At 50.2% G+C, this 17,382-nt stretch overlaps 3 protein-coding genes across 3 annotated transcripts; all 3 read left to right on the top strand.

Moving 5' to 3' along the window:
* Positions 1 to 410: 410 nt before the first annotated feature.
* On the top strand, positions 411 to 811 carry EI90DRAFT_3018630 (uncharacterized protein; the record flags this gene model as incomplete). The annotated part of the gene is made up of 3 exons (XM_039057243.1): positions 411 to 452; positions 485 to 662; positions 699 to 811. The coding sequence occupies 3 exons, from the start codon at positions 411 to 413 to the stop codon at positions 809 to 811; spliced, it is 333 nt and encodes a 110-aa protein (XP_038912816.1).
* Positions 812 to 2,305: 1,494 nt separating this feature from the next.
* EI90DRAFT_2930259 (uncharacterized protein) lies at positions 2,306 to 2,839 on the top strand (the record flags this gene model as incomplete). Its single annotated transcript, XM_039055018.1, has 1 exon — positions 2,306 to 2,839. One exon carries the CDS (start codon positions 2,306 to 2,308, stop codon positions 2,837 to 2,839), a length of 534 nt encoding a protein of 177 aa, XP_038912815.1.
* Positions 2,840 to 15,288: 12,449 nt separating this feature from the next.
* Positions 15,289 to 17,282, top strand: EI90DRAFT_3127874 (uncharacterized protein; the record flags this gene model as incomplete). The annotated part of the gene is made up of 5 exons (XM_039064046.1): positions 15,289 to 15,541; positions 15,597 to 15,944; positions 16,000 to 16,286; positions 16,341 to 16,565; positions 16,623 to 17,282. The coding sequence occupies 5 exons, from the start codon at positions 15,289 to 15,291 to the stop codon at positions 17,280 to 17,282; spliced, it is 1,773 nt and encodes a 590-aa protein (XP_038912814.1).
* Between the last annotated feature and the right edge of the window lie 100 nt (positions 17,283 to 17,382).

Raw genomic sequence — 17,382 nt, 5'->3', positions numbered from 1 at the left:
AGGGGATTGTGGAATGCGGGAGCTCCGAGGTTAGTGAAGAAGGAGCGGAGGTAGAGTGGAGGAGTCAGAGGGATCAGAAGTCGATGGCTGGGGATGGATATGACAGGGACTGGGACTGTGGCTGAAGGTGATAATGATAATGACCCGGCACCAGGCCCCTCCATTGCCCCTCCAGGTCGAACTCGCAAACAGGCTGCAAGCCCAGAACCAAAAGTCCCTACTGCACCTTCCTCTACAGTCCAGGCAGCTAAAGCAGGAAGAAAGAGGGCAAAACAAGATGTGAGCCAATTTTTCTTTGCAAAAATAACTTTAAAAAATCAACTCCCAACCCTTTTGGATAGGATTCCAAAGGGAAGGGTGCTACTCAGCAAACACACTTTGCTGAGGGAGTCACTGCAATTTCTGACTCCATGTCTGAATCAGCAAAGCCCAAATCAACTCTTCAAATTTCGGTAAGTTTTAACTTACTTAATACATACCTGAGAGTAAACCCTTCTTATTAGAGGATACTGCTCCAAGTGCAGTGGACACTGAAAGCAGAGATGATGCAACTGGTGACTTTGAAGAGTTCGATATCCCCAGCAGTGATGAGGATGTTGATGAAGACAGAAACAAACAGGACGAAGATAACAAAGAACAAGATACTATTCAGCTTTTGAGTGGTATGTTAAATGTTAATAAATGCTCCCATTATGCAGGAATTAACTCTCCCATTATTAGGATTGAAAGTTACAATCCAATTCATTGGTCCTGGGTCATCTCCACAGAACAATGGCATTTGCATGGGACATTGCTTTTGTGCAATGCCTAAATGCCCTAACCTTCCACTTAATTTTCACTCAAAGAAACTCTGTGCAGAACATGAAAGGAGTAGGGGCCATTTATGTGGCATAGTCTCTTGTCAGAATCCATGTGTAACAGCCCCCTTGAACTCTGGTGCTTGTAGTCTCCCTGACCATCAACAACGCTGGGAGGCATTCTCTAGAACACATGATAAGGAGTCATATGGAGCATATCGCAGGGTCATACAGAACCAACAAGGACAAGGCCTTCTTGGAGTTTCATCCCCAACAGAGGAATGGGTTATGAATGCTCATCGCATTGCTCAGCAAGCCCTACCTGCTCCAGAGGATCCTGAGCAAGTCATTCCACATCATCATTGTGATGGTGAGGCACCATCTCCAAGTGCATCATCCCGATCCACTCCACGTGGGCAGCACACATGGCAATATAGACATGTATATTGCCCTGTTATAGATACAGAGTCTCCAACAACCATATCTGTCACATAGTCAAAGACTTCCCCTCTCCATCGCTCCCCCTCTCTCTCTCTCTTTCGCCCTCTATCCCAATACCTTACCCTCCTTACTTGTTCTACTCCTTCCCCCCCCCTTGTGCAAAGCTTTCCCCATTGGGGTTTTGGTGCTGGCCGAGGTTGCTTGTGTTTTGCGGGAAATCCTGTGACCTTTCCATTTGTAGATAGTCATGCATCTTGTATGGAAACCACCGAAGGTGGTTCCTGCTAACTACAACTACTCTCTACAACTGTCTTGTGCGCCATCCCTTGTAACAACCCCTTCTTGTGACTCAACTGAACCTGTGTGACTGTACAACTCTCAACATGTCCTATAAGTCTGGTTATGTCGAGTCCTCTAGCGGTCCTTGCCGTGAGAACTCAAAGTTGTGAGTCGAAGACTCTCGACTTGTGTATCATCCTATGGAACCTGTATCCTATGGGACTTCATCACTCAGCTCTTCCCCCAGTGCTCGATGGACAACATCATACCACGATCTTAGGGATCATGAATACTCTGAGGCCCACATTCCCATGATGCTGGTATGCTCGCTACGTGAGCGCCAAGTAGCCACCCATCCATTGTCTGTTCCCTCCCTCGTCAATCATCGTACTCCCTCGCCAACGGTACATTCCCTTTGGGAATGCCAAGTCACCGAAGGCCCCACTAGTCATTCCTCATTGTACACTCATGATACCAACCTGCTACCAGTATGTTCACACTGCAAACGCCAAGTAACCGATGGCAACTATACGAAATCTTCACCCAGCTCACGAGTCGTGACTGCACACACAGTACACTCCATTGAGGAGCACCAAGTACCCATGGCTGACCTGTCCATCCTGATGTCTCCAACTACCCATCATCAATTCCTTAATAGCTCACTTCATCACGAACTATGATCGATGGGAATTCGATCATCTACTCTCGTACAAGACTGGGAACACTCATCGATTACATATCCCATTATGGTACAGACTAGATATAACAATCATCATCCCTCTATAAGAATGGATCGAGAAAAGGGGAATTCTCCCCATCCTCGTAACACTCTCACCCATCCATGTGGTTGTATTGTGGCTTGGACTAAATATATGGTGTCTGAAAGCCCAACCAATATTCTTCATATACTTGAAGAAGTCTTTCCAGACCCAGACTCCCAGCCATCATACATTGTGATTGATAAGACATGTAGAATCCTGGCTACACTGATGAGCCAAGGACAGCATCACAGATGGTTTCAAACATCCCGTTTTCTGGTTGATGCTTTCCATTTCAGGAACCACCACAATGACCCTACATGCCAGAAATATTGCAATCCAACCCCTCAAGTCAAAGATGACCCAAATTTGGTTCTTCCTATTCAAAATGGAAATAGTCAACAAGCTCGGTTTCAGCATGCTTTCAATACAGAGGCTGCAGAGCAGTTGAATGCTTGGTTTGGAGGCTATGCTTCACAGCTAAGTCATATGCATCCAGCCAATCATGATTTTCTTGTGCATGTGATGCTTTCATATCACTTTGAAGTTAAGGGTAACATGTAATTACACCATTATGCCCACACCTGTCATTGTTGTACCTACCAAGAATCCAAATTCATGATCCTTTATGAAGCCCCATGAAGGCTCATGACACTTCATGACACTTCATATACAGGCATGTAACCACTCAAAGCCTGCTTCATAATCACTCATATAGAGGCTCATGGTGGTTCATGAAGGACATGATATCCCATGAAGGCTCATGAAGGCTCATGACACCTCATGAGGTTGCATGTAACTAAAAACCTGCCTGGAAGAACCACTTAAGTCATGGGCAATCATGACCCCCCATGCAGGTTCATGACATCTCATGAAATTCCATGACAGTTTGTCATGAACCAGCATGACTGTGTATGACACTTCATGCTGCTTCATGAAGTTTGGTGACCATTCATGAAATGTCATGACTTCCATGATGGTTCATGAACCGCCATTACACTTTTTGCAAGTTACTGGTCACCCCGCATACAGCCGCAGTCACCCAGGTGTCCCCGTGGGGGATCCCGAGGGCGTATGCTGCATGCATGTGCACTAGGTTGCGCCCTAGAGCCGTCTGGGGTCGTCCGGGGCTAGGCATGTTGTGTGCGCGTCACAGGCGGGTCAATAATACATATATATAAGGGAGAGGTCGTCCGTGTGAAATAGAAATAGAAATAGAAATAGAAATAGAAATGGGAGAGGGATAGAGGGGGAAGGGATATGAAGGAAGGGTGCAGGGTGGGAGAAGGGGTACCGGGTGAGGTGGGCCCGGGTGGAGGCGGGTCAAGCGGGTGTGCCCTGACATCACCCCCTCCTTAAGCCGCTTTGCCTCGAAGTGGCCAGGGGGTTTTCCCTCTCTCTCCCTGGGGCTTGGGGGTGCGCCTGGTGGAACTCTTCGATTTGGTCAGGAGTGTGTGTCAGCCGGTCTTGGGGGAGCCACTCATTTTCGGAGTTCAGCAGCCAGAGAACTTTACCAAATACCAGAGTTTCCAGCGTAACCACTTAGAGTTTAATATTTTCTCCACCTCATATTCCTCCTCATCTACAAGTTCTGGGCCCGGGCAGGGGTCAGGGGGTCGTTCTGAAATTTCGTCTGGGCGGTGGGGCCTTATGTTCATCACGGACATGACTGGGTGTATCCCCTTCTGTCGGGCGGTGAGCTGGAGCTTGACAGCAGCTGGGGAGACGACTTTGACGATTTTGAAGGGGCCTAGCCATTTATGGTCCAGCTTTTTGGTCGGGCGGTCTGTCATGTAGTTCTGGGCGCTGAGCCAGACCCGGTCGCCCTCTTGGTACTTAGGGGCTGCTTCGCGACCCCAGTCGTAGTAGCGGGCCATCTCGTCCGCTGCATGTTCCAGTGCTGCTTTTGCCTCCTCTTGCATCTTCATCATCCTAGATGAGAAGGTGTCAGCAGCTTCCACCTCGGACGTGCATGTGGGCTCTGTCCCCATCCTGGGGTGCTGTCCAGTGTCAAGTTCAAAGGGAGTCCGGCAGGTGGAGGAGTGGACTCGGTTGTTGTAAGCGAACTCTGCTAGCGGGAGCCAATCCACCCAGTCGTCTTGGCAGTGGTTGACGAATACCCGGAGATAGGCTTCGATCTCTTGGTTGACCCACTCTGTTTGTCTGTCCATCTGGGGGTGGTAGGGTGTGGAAGGGGTTAGCTTGACTCCCAGGAGATCTGCGAGTTCTTTCGAGAAGCGCGAGACGAAGGTGCTTCCCCTGTCACTGAGGATCTCTTCAGGGAGCCCATGGTGTCTCCAGACATGCTCCAGGAAGAGCCAGGCGATCCCAGCCGAGTCTACGGATGTCACAGTGGGGACCGTGTGGATATGTTTTGACAGGCAGTCCACTACAACCAGGATGGCGTTGTAGCCTTTCGAGTCTGGGAGCTCTCCCACCATGTCCACTGAGATCACCTGCCAGCGATGGGTGGGGACTTTGTTTGGGGTAAGTTTTCCAACTTTCCGTGTGGGGAAGGATTTGACACGGTTACAGGTGTCGCAACCACGTACGTACTGCCCGACGTACTCTGCCATCTGAGGCCACCAGTAGTCACGGGAGACAAGTTCCAGGGTTTTCCATCGTCCTGGGTGCCCCGTCACCCGTGTGTCGTGGTGGAGCCATACCAGATCATGGCGGAGTTGCGGGTCTTTCAGAACGTACACCCTTCCCCAGTAGAGGACTAATTCTCCTTGTCTCTCCCACTCGTCCGACCTCAGCATCCCCTCCCCTAGTCCCCTCATGGCTTTCACCACCCGCTTGTCATGATCCTTTGCTTCTCCTATCCTCCTCAGAATATCCGCCTCCTCGCCCTCTACTGAGACTGCCTCCATTGCACGGGCCTCGAACCAGGCTGGTTGGAGGAGTGTCAGCCCCTCATTGTCATCCCTTCCCTTCGGGTGGTCAGGACAGTGGGAGAGCGTGTCCGGTTTCCCCATGAGCTTCCCTGGGCGATGGACGAGGGTGAAGTAGAAGCAGGAGAGGAAGAGGGACCAGCGTGCTTGACGTCAGTTAAGTCTCTGGGCCATGCGGAAGTACCCCAGGTTGCGGTGGTCAGTGTAAACCCGACCTTCTCCTCAGCACCCTCCAGGAAGTGCCACCATTCTTCAAGGGCCTGGACGATCACAAGCATTTCCTTGTCATACACCTCATAGTTCCGCTCTACGTCCGTAAAGCTCTTGGACATAAAGGCTACCAGGTGGAACTCTCCATCCGACTGGAGCTGGGAGAGGACCGTGCCAGTCGCGAAGTTGGAGGTGTCACATTCGAGCCTGAGACAGCCCGAATCTGTGGGGAAGGAGAGGACGGGGGCAGAGGTGACGGCATCTTTAAGGGCATGGATCAAACCCAACCCCCACCTGCGCTTGCACCTGTGCTGGCACCTGCACCCACCCCCAGACCAAAACCACCTAAAGTTGCCCCCACCTCCTTCTCAGGAGCAACTGAAGACCTTGACCGCTTCAAGGCCAAATGCGGCATATACTTCCATGTTTGGGTGGTGGAGTTCCCCAATGCCCTCTCTCAAATCCTCTTTGTCTTGTCTTACATGAAGGGAGGGACCACAGGAGCGTGGGCGACTCAGTGCACCATCATGCCGTTGACAACGGGCTCCCCTGGGCTCACCATGGACGAGTTCAACACGGAACTCAATGCCATGTTCCAAGACCTGAACCACAAGGCCACAGCCAGGCAGAAGCTGGCCACCCTGCGACAAGGCACCGACTCTGTGGACAAGGTCATCCAAGCGTTCAAGATCCTTGGCCCCGCCTCACGGCTAGGAGACGTAGGGCTGGTAGACTGCTTCGAACAGGCGATCAACTCCCAGCTCCGGGAGAGCATCTACCACCTCTGCCCCATGCCGACAACCTGGGCCGAGTGGAAGCGTGAGGCCACCCTCCTTGACAACCAGTGGTGGCGCTTCCAGGCAACGCAGCCTCGCTTGCCCCCAGCCAGACCCCAACTCCCACCTGCAAGACCCCCACTCCCTACTACCTTCCCGCAAGTATGCCCAGCCCCTCCACCGCCGCGCCCCTGTCAGGGCACACCCACCTGACCTGGGTCCACCCAGACCCACCCAGCCACACCTCACCCGCTACCCTGCTGTCCATCCCTCTCCTTCCTCCCTCCCTCCTTTTTCCCTCTTTCTTCTCTCTCTTTCTTCTCCTTTCTCTATTTCATTCTTCTCATCTTTCTCTTCCTGTTTATTCCTTCTATCTACACAGACCACTTTCCTTTGTATCAATGTACTATTGACCCGTCCGGCCCAGTGTCAGGGACAGCTCCGAAAGCGGCAAGGTCCCAGCATGCGGGACTCAGTGGGACGGATAGCGGCCATGCATAGCGGCGATCCCGTCGTGGGGTGAGCGTCCCTGACCACTTAGTCTGAAGTGGGAATGTGAGAAGAAGGCTACTTCTTCGGTTCCCACTCCAGCTGTTATTATATACATGCGGGATCGATCACGTGGGGTGCACCACATCACCCTTGCACACAGCCATGGCTCTCCGGGTGCTTCTGCGGGAGATCCCGAGAGGGCCCACTGTGGGTGCAGGGCGAATGCGGCAGCAGTGGCAGCAATATAGGGATGTAAGATACAGGAGGGGAAATGGGCATGCGTGCTGGTGATACATTGAGCAGTGGGAAAGGTGGTCCATGTAAGAGAAAGAGAGAAAGAAAGAAAAGGAGGGAAGGGGAACAGGAGACAGGAAGGGGGAGAGGAGGGAGAGGCGGTGCAGAGCAGGGAAGCGGAGCGGGGATCGGGTGGGGTGTGTCGGGGCATGCCCTGACACCCAGACACCCTGGACAGCTTCCCGCTGTGCCCAGCACACATGCATGCAGTGGTGTCAGGGCACACCCGCTTGACCCGCCTCCACCTGGGCCCACCTCACCCAGTACCCCTTCTCCCACCCTGCACCCTTCCTTCATATCCCTTCCCCCTCTATCCCTCTCCCATTTCTATTTCTATTCCTATTTCTATTTCTATTTCACACGGATGACCTTTCCCTTATATCTATGTATTATTGACCTGCCCGCGATGTGCACACGACATGCCTAGCCCCAGACGACCCCGGACGGCTCTAGGGTGCAACCTAGTGTGCGCGCATGCAGCATACGCCCTCAGGATCCCCCACGGGGACACCCAGGTGACTGCAGCTGTATGCAGGGTGATGTGGCGGACCTCATGTGACCCAAGCCGCATGTATATAAACACACCTGGGGTGGGAACCGAAGAAGTAACCTTCTTCTCAACATTCCCACTTCAGTCTAAGTGGCCAGGGATCGCTGTCCTGCATCGGGCCTGCCAGTACGCATGCCCGATCTACCCCCTGTGAGGCCCTTAGCACCGGACACTATGCCCAGACCGCCTCGACCCCGGATGCGTCCCTGACAGCAGAAGAAGGTTTCAACTATGCTTCCTCTACCTCCTCCCCTGCCATGGTGTCAGAAGAACAGTATGACGACCTGTTGGCCCGGTTTGAAGAACTACAGGCCATTGTCGAAAGTCACGCCCTGAACCGGGCCGCACCTGCACCCGCCCCCATACCTGCTCCTGCCCCCCCACCTGTGCCAACACCTGCACCCAGACCCAAGGGCCCCAAGGTTGCCCCTCCTACCCCCTTCTCGGGAGCCAGTGAGGATCTCGACCGCTTCAAAGCTGAATGTGGTATCTGTCAGGGGACGACTCCTGGGTCCCCATGACCCTCCCCTATGGTCCACAGCCTCTGGTCTGGCCAGCCCTATCCAGGGCACAATCCTACTGTGGGTAAGGAGATGAATAGATAAAGAGGCAAGTATGTACACTTGCCTACTGTGGGTAAGAAGATGAGAAGGAAGCTAACTTCTCATCTTCCCACAGTGGCCACAATATCAGCAAAACTTCCGGGGATACCCGGAAGTCACATGAAGGGGTAGGAACCGGGCCTGGAGCATGCGGCGCGTGGAGCGTGCGCGTGTGCGGGAAGTGCAGCAGGTGGAAGCGGGTCCGGACGCGGGTCTGGGTCCGGGCTAGTCAGGGTGTGTGCCCTGACACAATCCTACTGTGGGTAAGGAGATGAGAAGGAAGCTAACTTCTCATCTTCCCACAGTGGCCACAATATCAGCAAAACTTCCGGGGATACCCGGAAGTCACATGAAGGGGTGGGAACCGGGTCCGGAGCATGTGGCGTGCGGAGCGTGCACGCGTGCAGGAAGCGCAGCAGGTGGAAGCGGGTCCGGATGCGGGTCCGGGTCCGGGCTAGTCAGGGTGTGTGCCCTGACAGAGTCAGGGTTTCCCAGATCCTGAGATCAGGAGGGTTTGCCTCTACTCTGAGGCATAGTTGAGTGTGCATCTAGGAACAGTGCACGCATGATTTGCATGTGAGAACTAAGTGCAAATGCACGTTGTCAGGGTAGACAACGCTTGTGGGACACAGTAGGGTTCCAGCGCCGATCACGGTGCCGAGATTGTAAAGGAAACTAGCTTAAAAAAGTGAAAGGTTGCTTACTTATTTGGGGACGGTAACGTTCCATTCCCCCGTTTGCCTCAGGCCTCAGTTAGTCCATCTAAACATAAGCTTTGATGAGCTGTATATTCAATGGGGTAGAGGTAAAAGGCTACCAGGCCTTTACAACTACTCCGAGGTATATATATGTAAATTACATATCTCGGCACAAATAAATAAAGAAATAATAGCATCACTATAATAGGAATTATAGTGATGCAACATAATGATATCACTATAATCAGAATTATAGTGAAGTAAGGTTAATCCCTTACAACCACGCACCGTACCACACCGGACCATACCATATTACCATTACCCCTTTTCCCTGACCTGTTGGATACCAATCCAGTCCCAGTCCAAATAAGGATGAGGGGAAATCATGAAAGATACATTACAAGCAGCAAGAGTGCCAGGTATGGTCCGTGGAGCTTGGAGATTGCAGAGCTTACGGAGGTTGCAGAGGCAGGGTTGGAAGTCTGAGAAATGTTGGCAATGGTGTTTACATAGAATGAGGTCACCAATGCAATGGACTTAAGCTGAGGTTGTGTCAAAGTCCGAGGTTGGGACCATGACAGAATCTTGGAGCGAAGGTACAGGCGGTGTCTGAGTACGAGGTACAGGACAGCAGCGGAAGGTCGTAACTTGGCAGAGGTTTGGCAGAAGAGGGGAGGAGGGAGGAGAGTGACGAGAGGAGTGGGTAGAGGAGTGGAGGGAGGAATGGGGTCACATCTGAAGGGGGGTATCGGAGCAGATGGAGGTAAAGTAGGAGAGGGGTGATAGGAGGTGTAGAGAGGAGTGGGAGGAGAGGTGTCAAGTCCGAAGGTGGGTATTGGAGCGGACGGAGGTAAGGTAGGAGGACTCCAGAGGTGGTTGAGAGGAGGGTCCGGAAGTTGATTTGGGATCGGGTATGTACAGATATGACAGATATGTGTCAGGGCACACCTGCCTGACCCGGCTCCACCCGGTACCCCGCTGTCCACCCCTCCTCACCTCCTCCCTCTTTTCCTTTCCCTCTCCTCATTCCTGCTTCCTCACTTTCTTCCTATTTTACTTCCTCTTCATTTTCTCTTTATTTTACACAGATGACCTTTCTTTGTACCAATGTACCATTGACCCATTTGCAGTGCACCCATGACACACCCGGCCCAGGCACCTCAGGCGACTTCCCGCTGTGCCCAGTATGCGTGCTCACACTGGATGCCCTTGGGATCTCCCATGGAGACACCTGGGTGGTTACAGCTGTGTGCAAGGGTGATGTGGCATCTGTCATGTGACCCAAGCCGCATGTATATAAACATACCTGAAGTGGGAACCGAAGAAGTAGCCTTCTTCTCATCTTTCCACTTCAGTCTAAGTGGCCAGGGACCATTGTCCCACATCGGGCCTGTCAGTATGCACACCCGATCCGCCCCCTGCCAGGCTCTCAGCACCGGACACTACACCTGGGCCTCCTTGACCCCAGATGAGTCCCTGACAATATGACAGATCCCATCTTTACCAAAGATGCGGACACATCCCAAGAGGCTCACGATCTCACAGCTGGGTGTATTCTCCAGCCAGTTATACCTCAAGGACTTCAAAACATATCTTGAACTTTGCAATTTTTTGGGAGTCAACACTAACCATGATGGGAACAATGAGGTCGAAACACAGAGCGATTGTAAGGCCAGTTGGGATGCTGGCCTGGGTTGACTCAGTCCTCAGAATGTCGAGATCTAGGCTGTATGGAGCTTATGATTTGACATCGGGTTGAGGGTAAAGAGTAAAAAACCCTTTACCTGAGCCCGAGCCATACATATGTAAATACAGTTGTTTTACATTGTATACAAAGAATAAAGATGAATAAAGAAAGCACGCTTTGCACGCATCACCACTCTACCACCCATCCCTTACAGTGATGGTTTTATCCTTCCCAAAAATTGTACAGAGATGCGCTTGGTCTGTCCATTTGATAACAGCCCTCTTGTTACAAAAATGGGGCCGGAAGCGCCCATTTTCGTTCGTTCTGGCGCAGGAATAGGGAAGGGGATTGGACATAATGGTTTACAGGTGGTTTCACAGATGGTTTGACATGTGGTGTAACAGATGTTAGCACAGCGGGTTTTTGGTTAATTGTTGATTGGATAAACTATATTACTATATAAATCACATGATACAGAACCCATAAGAGTCTAAAATGGAAATTCCCATTTCCATAACACCTCTGCCCTTTATCCACAGGCTCACGAGTCTCAGGAGGAAGGGTGAGTTTCCCACCCAATTTCAAAGAATTGTTCTTCACAACAACATGAAACACCCTAGGGATACCCTATACTTCCACTCATCTTGGATGAATTGTTCATGGAGCATTTGTGCGACCAGAGGATTTTTGATGACAAATGTGCACAGTGCTCCCAGCTGCCTATCTTGCCCATCGATCTGTCTGGATGTATTGATAGATTTATCATTGTCGATTCCGGTATGATAGAAGATATTTTCTTTAAATAAGATCAAATGAATGGGGGTTAGACATGGGAGCTGAAAAGTAGATCGAAAAGAATGTATATCAGATGCCAGACACAACTCACACGAGGGATACTGATTAATGCATATGCTGATAGTGTTTGAAGTTGCCACATTCGCTTGTTTCCTTTGTGAGTATCAATTCACTTGTCTCCACTGACAGTAGCATATTTCCTGTGTTGGGCCAGAGGTGGGGAGAATTTTGTCAGGGTGGAGCATTATCGTTTACCACAGTGGGAATTTGAGTCGCGTAAAAAAACCATTTTAAAGATGGTAAAATACAGAAAACCTACAAAACCCCTCTGAGATTAGCACAAAAGGAAATATGCATGTGATCATGGCTGAACAAAAAAATGAAGGGAATTGATTTAGAAACCAGCCAATGACCATTGCCTACATGTGACGTTATTATGTAATAAATATTCATTGCATGCGGTCTCATCATCCCCTCCCTGTTATTCCCCAACCCAACCCAATTACCAAACTAAAATTATTAATTACCATTACAGCGCTTGTGTATTGTAGAACGTGCTTGGAATAGGGTTTGTTTAGTGCAATTAGTGTAGCATTGCTTATCAGTGTTATATATACATTAAAGTCATCCTCGTGCAATAACTGTGGCAAAAAAAAATCCACCAAGAATGAATCAAACGTGCACAAGCAGGGGGGAGACAGGGTCATAAACAGTGCAATAATCCACTAGACCAAGTAGACCTCACATGGATCCGGTCCTAAAAGTAATATATAAAGTGTTAATTTCAGCCACGGATCCAGGGTTGATCACGAAGTCAAAAGCCGCCCAATGTACATTTTTCATGACATTGATCACCCCTTGGAATTGAAGTTTTTCATCTTAAATGTTTTCTAAGGGAGAAAAAAAACAAACACCATACAGGACTCAAACCAAGATCCATCCCAACACAGGATTGAAGAGAATCCAGCACCAGCCACTAAGTCAAACCACCATCACTAGGGGTCTCGACCAAACCATATATATGTATAGTTAAACTGGCCTCACAATTCCCTCGCCCCCCTTCATCCACTATTTCTTTCTTACTGCATACAACTTTCTGTTCCCTTCCGTTAAATGCCCCACAGTTATGAAGGTGCCCGGGCCCCTGCCCATGCATCTTCATGCTTGCATCCTATTCATTTCCTTCATTGTAATTGGTGGATTCAAAAAAAATATCATCATTTTCATATTTGTGTCAATTCATCAAACACGTGATTTTTTGCACTCATCTCAGAGGGGTTTTGTAGGTTCACTGTAAAATACCTCCACTTTTATGATGATTCGAATAGTATTTTACCATTAAGACTATGGTCCTTTACCGAGTTCCCATTACCATTACTAACGAGGGTAAAAGACCTACTTTTTCACAGTTTTCTACCATCTCAATGATGGTAAACGGTCACTTTACAATGGTCGTATTTGGTATTTTACCTCACAGGTCTGGTAATTTACGATGATTGTGGATGGTAAAATACATAACGGTTCATGGTTATTTGTGGCTATTAATATGGTAATATACAGTGAAAACGACATCGCATCTGCCAGGTTGCATCACGACAAACAGCATTGATTGTGAATGAGAAATCGAGCTGTTTTGAGCAGTGAGCAAGAGGCAAATGGGGGTTAGATATGAGTGTTGATTCGATCCTGATGAAGAAAGTTGATTCAATACAGCACGGACCGTGCAGCCTAGTAAAAATGCTGGAAGCCTCGGAATCGAGAGTAAAATGACAGACACAAACCTATGAGCGGCCGAGAATTTCAACTCCAACGTGAGGTACCATGAGGTACTGGATAGAACCTTGTCTTCCGAGATGGTCCAAGCACATCAGCGGGTTGGATGCGTACCTTCAACTCTCAAACTCTGGCTGCTTTTGCACATTTTGATTGTTTCCTGGTATGAAAGGGGGTCAGAAAGGCGGTGGAGGCAAGGAAATGGGAATATTGACCAAACAACAACCACACAAGCTTCGCCACTGGGTGTGGGAAATGCCACGATGGATGCATTGGTCCAGGAGTTATTCAGGAGAATAATTGTCGGGCCCATCTGCGGTGTCGTTCAGTAAGAGTGTTCAGTGAATCTGAAGTCCAGATCAGATGCTTTCAAGTATGAGCCCAGAAGAAACTAAAAATAGCGGACATACTCCAGGGCCAGACAACACCCTGCTGAGCGGATGCTTGGGCTCTCTCTTCATGGATGGTGGGTTGAGGCGACACAGTGGCTGGAGAGTGAGCAGACAAGAAAAAAGTTGCGCACAAATAGAGGTACACTGAAAGCAGAGGAATATTACGAATAACCGTGAAATCGACCCCTTCATCAAGCAGACTGGGGGTTGATCAAAATTGCGCATGCATTTGCAGTGCTGGACTGTCAGGGGACGACTCCCAGGTCCCCGTGACCCTCCCCTATGGTCCACAGTCCCAGGTGTAACCAGCCCTGTCCAGGGCACAACCTACTACTGTGGGTCAGAGATGAGAAGGAAGTTAACTTCTCATCTTCCCACAGTGGCCACAATACATCGAAAACTTCCGGAGATATCCGGAAGTCACATGAGACCCGAGACCCGAGGTCCGGGCCATCCGGCCGCACTGAGCATCCGGCACAGGGCGCGCGCGGGGAGTGCAACAGCCGGGTGCAGTCACGGGTGCGGGTGCGAGTGCGGGTGTGGATGCGGTATGGGCTAGGTCAGGGTGTATGCCCTGACATGGACTCTGTCATATCCGTGCATACCTGACCCCGACCTGACTTCCGGACCTCCACCCTCTTCACCTCCGGAGTCATAACCTACCGCTGCCGTTCCAATACTCACCTTCGGTCTTGGCAACACACCCCTCCTCTTACCTCTCCGACCCTTTCTCCGTCCGTTCCGATACTCATCCCGGACCAAACATCGCCCCACTCGCCACCCTTCCTACAACTCCGCTCCCCCCTCACAACACCTCCACCCTCCCATCATCCCCCTACGCTTCCCCCGTCCATTCCGATACTCACCTTCGGACCTGACTACTCTCCTTTCCGCCACTCCCTCTTCCTTACCTGTCCCCTCTCTCCTCCTTCCGTTACCCTTCCGCCAAGTTACAACCGTCCACCGCTGCTCCGTACTTCACACTCAGACACCGTTCGTACCTTACTCCGAGCCTCCGTCATAGTCCCTACCTTGGACTTTGACTCCACCTCGGTCTTAGTCCATTGCATTGGTGACCTCATACTACGTAAACACCATTGCCAATATTCCTCGGACTTCCAACCCCACCTCCGTAAGCTCCGTAAGCTCCGCAACCCCCGAGCTTCGCGGACCGCCTCCGGCACTCTCGCCGTTTTGTAATGTATTTCTCGCAATTCCCCCTCATCCCTATTTGGACTACTGCTTCCTTCTATTCTAGCCAGTTAGTCATCACCCCCACTTCCCCTCATCCTCCTGCCCCTCTGGGCCTCGCCCTCTCTACCTCCTTTCGGACGTATCACAGGTCTTGCCCTGTGACCTTCGGTACCGCTCCGCTCCCTTCACCCTTTGTTCCCGTTCGGACGTCTTCGTTCCGATTCGGTCACCCTTTGTTCTCCTTGTGCTTTTGCCCCTTCTTTATATATATCGGCGCTTGTACATACTCATCTGGTTTCAGTCCGAAATCGACCTGAAATGCCCCCAAGAGACTTCCTGCTCACCTACTGTGAAATTACAGCGAAGTGCAAAAAAATCTGCCGGTTTCGATTCGAATGGGTAAGTGGGGCAGGTGAATCCTCTACCTAAAAAGTTGGCAAGATCGTGGCTCACAACAGGGATTTCCTTATTTGGATCAACAGCTCAAGCGCTGGGGTCTTCACCCTCGGCAATCACGGCAAGGGCAGCAACCCTCAGATCAGTTTATGACAATGACGTTGAGTGTTGTGGGGTTCAATGGTGCCCATCGCGGTATATAGGATGTGCGGAATGACTGTAGGGCTAGAGGTTACCTCTTGCTGCCACTCTCAGCCACGATGTCCGACAGCAAACAACTTGATAGAGAATATTTCATAAAGAACAAAGACCAGCGACGCACTTGGAACATGGCCTATCTTCTAGGTCTGGCTGAGGAAAAGCCATTGCCAAAGAGCCGTCGTGAAGCGGTCTATCATTTTATCGAAAATGGACATCTCAACTACCTTCCAGATGATTCAGACACAGTTTCAAATGTTCTCACAGATGGTGGCGACGATGCCAGCGAGATGTCAGTGAAGATCCCCGAGAATTGTAAGTCTGATTTCCTGATCTGGTCTTTACCAATGACGCTGGTATTTGTCACAAGGGGAAGAGAAACCACTTGACGATCCTGTTCGCACCCGTGTTCAGACATATCTTACTGCGAAGCGCAATGGCCACTTCCCATATTCCTTGGAACCTCACCTGCCCACTACCAATCCACCTCCTGTGTCTGCACCCACTCCGTCCACCCAGGTCAATGTTCCCCTCTACCCGGGTCAATGGGGACCCATTGCCGTGCTCAATCCTGTGCCCGTATACACTCTGCCTAGTACACCCCAAACTCAGGTTGCCGCAGCAGGGCCAGCTCAGGCATCAGTCTTAGGGGCTAAGTCGGGGAACAGGCAGGTCAAAGGAAAAGACAAAGAGAAATCCAATGAGAAAGGTACGAAAGGTATGTCCCAATGTTTTATTACTTCTTTGGACCTCACCGAGATACTTCTGATCAGAATTTGAGTATCAATTCATGTTGAACACGATGGATCCGAAGAAACAGAACGAAACCGTCTACTTTCCAGACTCGAAGTCCCAATCACCAGAAGAGGTTCTCAATGGAATTCTCATTAGGATGAAGGTGGACCTCTCCATGCACCAGATCGGATATCGTTTATCCGATGAGAAGGAATCCATCTTCACTCAGATCCGCAATGTGGATGATTTCACTCGCGCTATTCATGCGCAGCGTGATATTCAATCTCGTGCATACAAATCAAAGAAACTACGAATTGTTAATAAGGTTTGTGGTCCACTGTGCTACCCACATGAGTCTTAAGTGTTGGGGTCTATCTAGGATGCCGTCAAAAAAGAGCTTCGACCTATGGCAATCAAGAAGCGCCGTAGAGCCAAAACCCCATCTGTTGACAACACTTCATCCATGCATCGAGTAATTTATGATGAACTTCACAAGAGACTCTTCTGCCATGGTTGTGGGCGATGCTGTTACCGCCATCCTGATGCTAATTTCCACCATTTGCATGTCACAAATGAGGCCCTTGCCCTTTGGGCGAAAGCATTGGTATGTCCAAGTCCATCTCACTCATGCTTTCACTTTCTAAAGCTGATGATCCCATAGGCCGATGGGGTTAAAGGAGTCTCCTTTGTTGAGCCACCCAAGAGTCGTTTATTTAGTGCTTCACCTCTCAAACCTCTCACGCAATTGGATGATCCCCATACCTGGAAGCGTGACCGATCAACTTCTCCTCCTTCTCCGACTCAGATGCCAGCCAAGCGCAGGAAGGCCCATTTGGAAGCTACTCGCAATATACGAGCACTCTCAAAGGACTTCCAGAATACCAAACAGTCCGTGGGTGACTGTCAAGTCCAAGTCCCGCACTCAATCACCACTTCAGAGAATAAACCCGTGGTCCTAGTCCCAGCAACTCCGAGTCCAGGGACCCGTTCATATGTTCTAGATCTTTCTCCGAGTCCAGTCAAACATGCTTCGACTTCACAGCACACCCACATCTCTCAAACCCAGACAAACTCTCAGGGAAAAAATTGGCGTTTTACTACTTGTGTGCAACATGAGAACAAGCCCGCATTGCCTCCATCTCCTTCCATTATTGAAATATCCTCCGATTCAAGCACTCCCGAGGAGTGCATTTCATTACCCTCGCCACCAGTGGCACACATTGGTCCTGACTCCGACCACGCATCTAACGATAATGATGAATATGATGGTGAGACTGCTCAAGATGAACTGGCCAATGATCCGTGGGAGGAAATCTGGTAATTTCTCTAGCAATTCTGTTGTACTATACAAGCCCCCACGGATGATGAGTTTTCTGTATGAATTCATCCTATGGATGTCTACTCACTGTATATCACTAGTC

This window comes from Cantharellus anzutake (assembly GCF_015039405.1).
Source record: "Cantharellus anzutake strain C23 chromosome Unknown EI90scaffold_46, whole genome shotgun sequence".
In the NCBI taxonomy this organism is placed as follows: Eukaryota; Fungi; Basidiomycota; class Agaricomycetes; order Cantharellales; family Hydnaceae; genus Cantharellus; species Cantharellus anzutake.
This window is presented reverse-complemented; position numbering and strand designations above follow the sequence as displayed.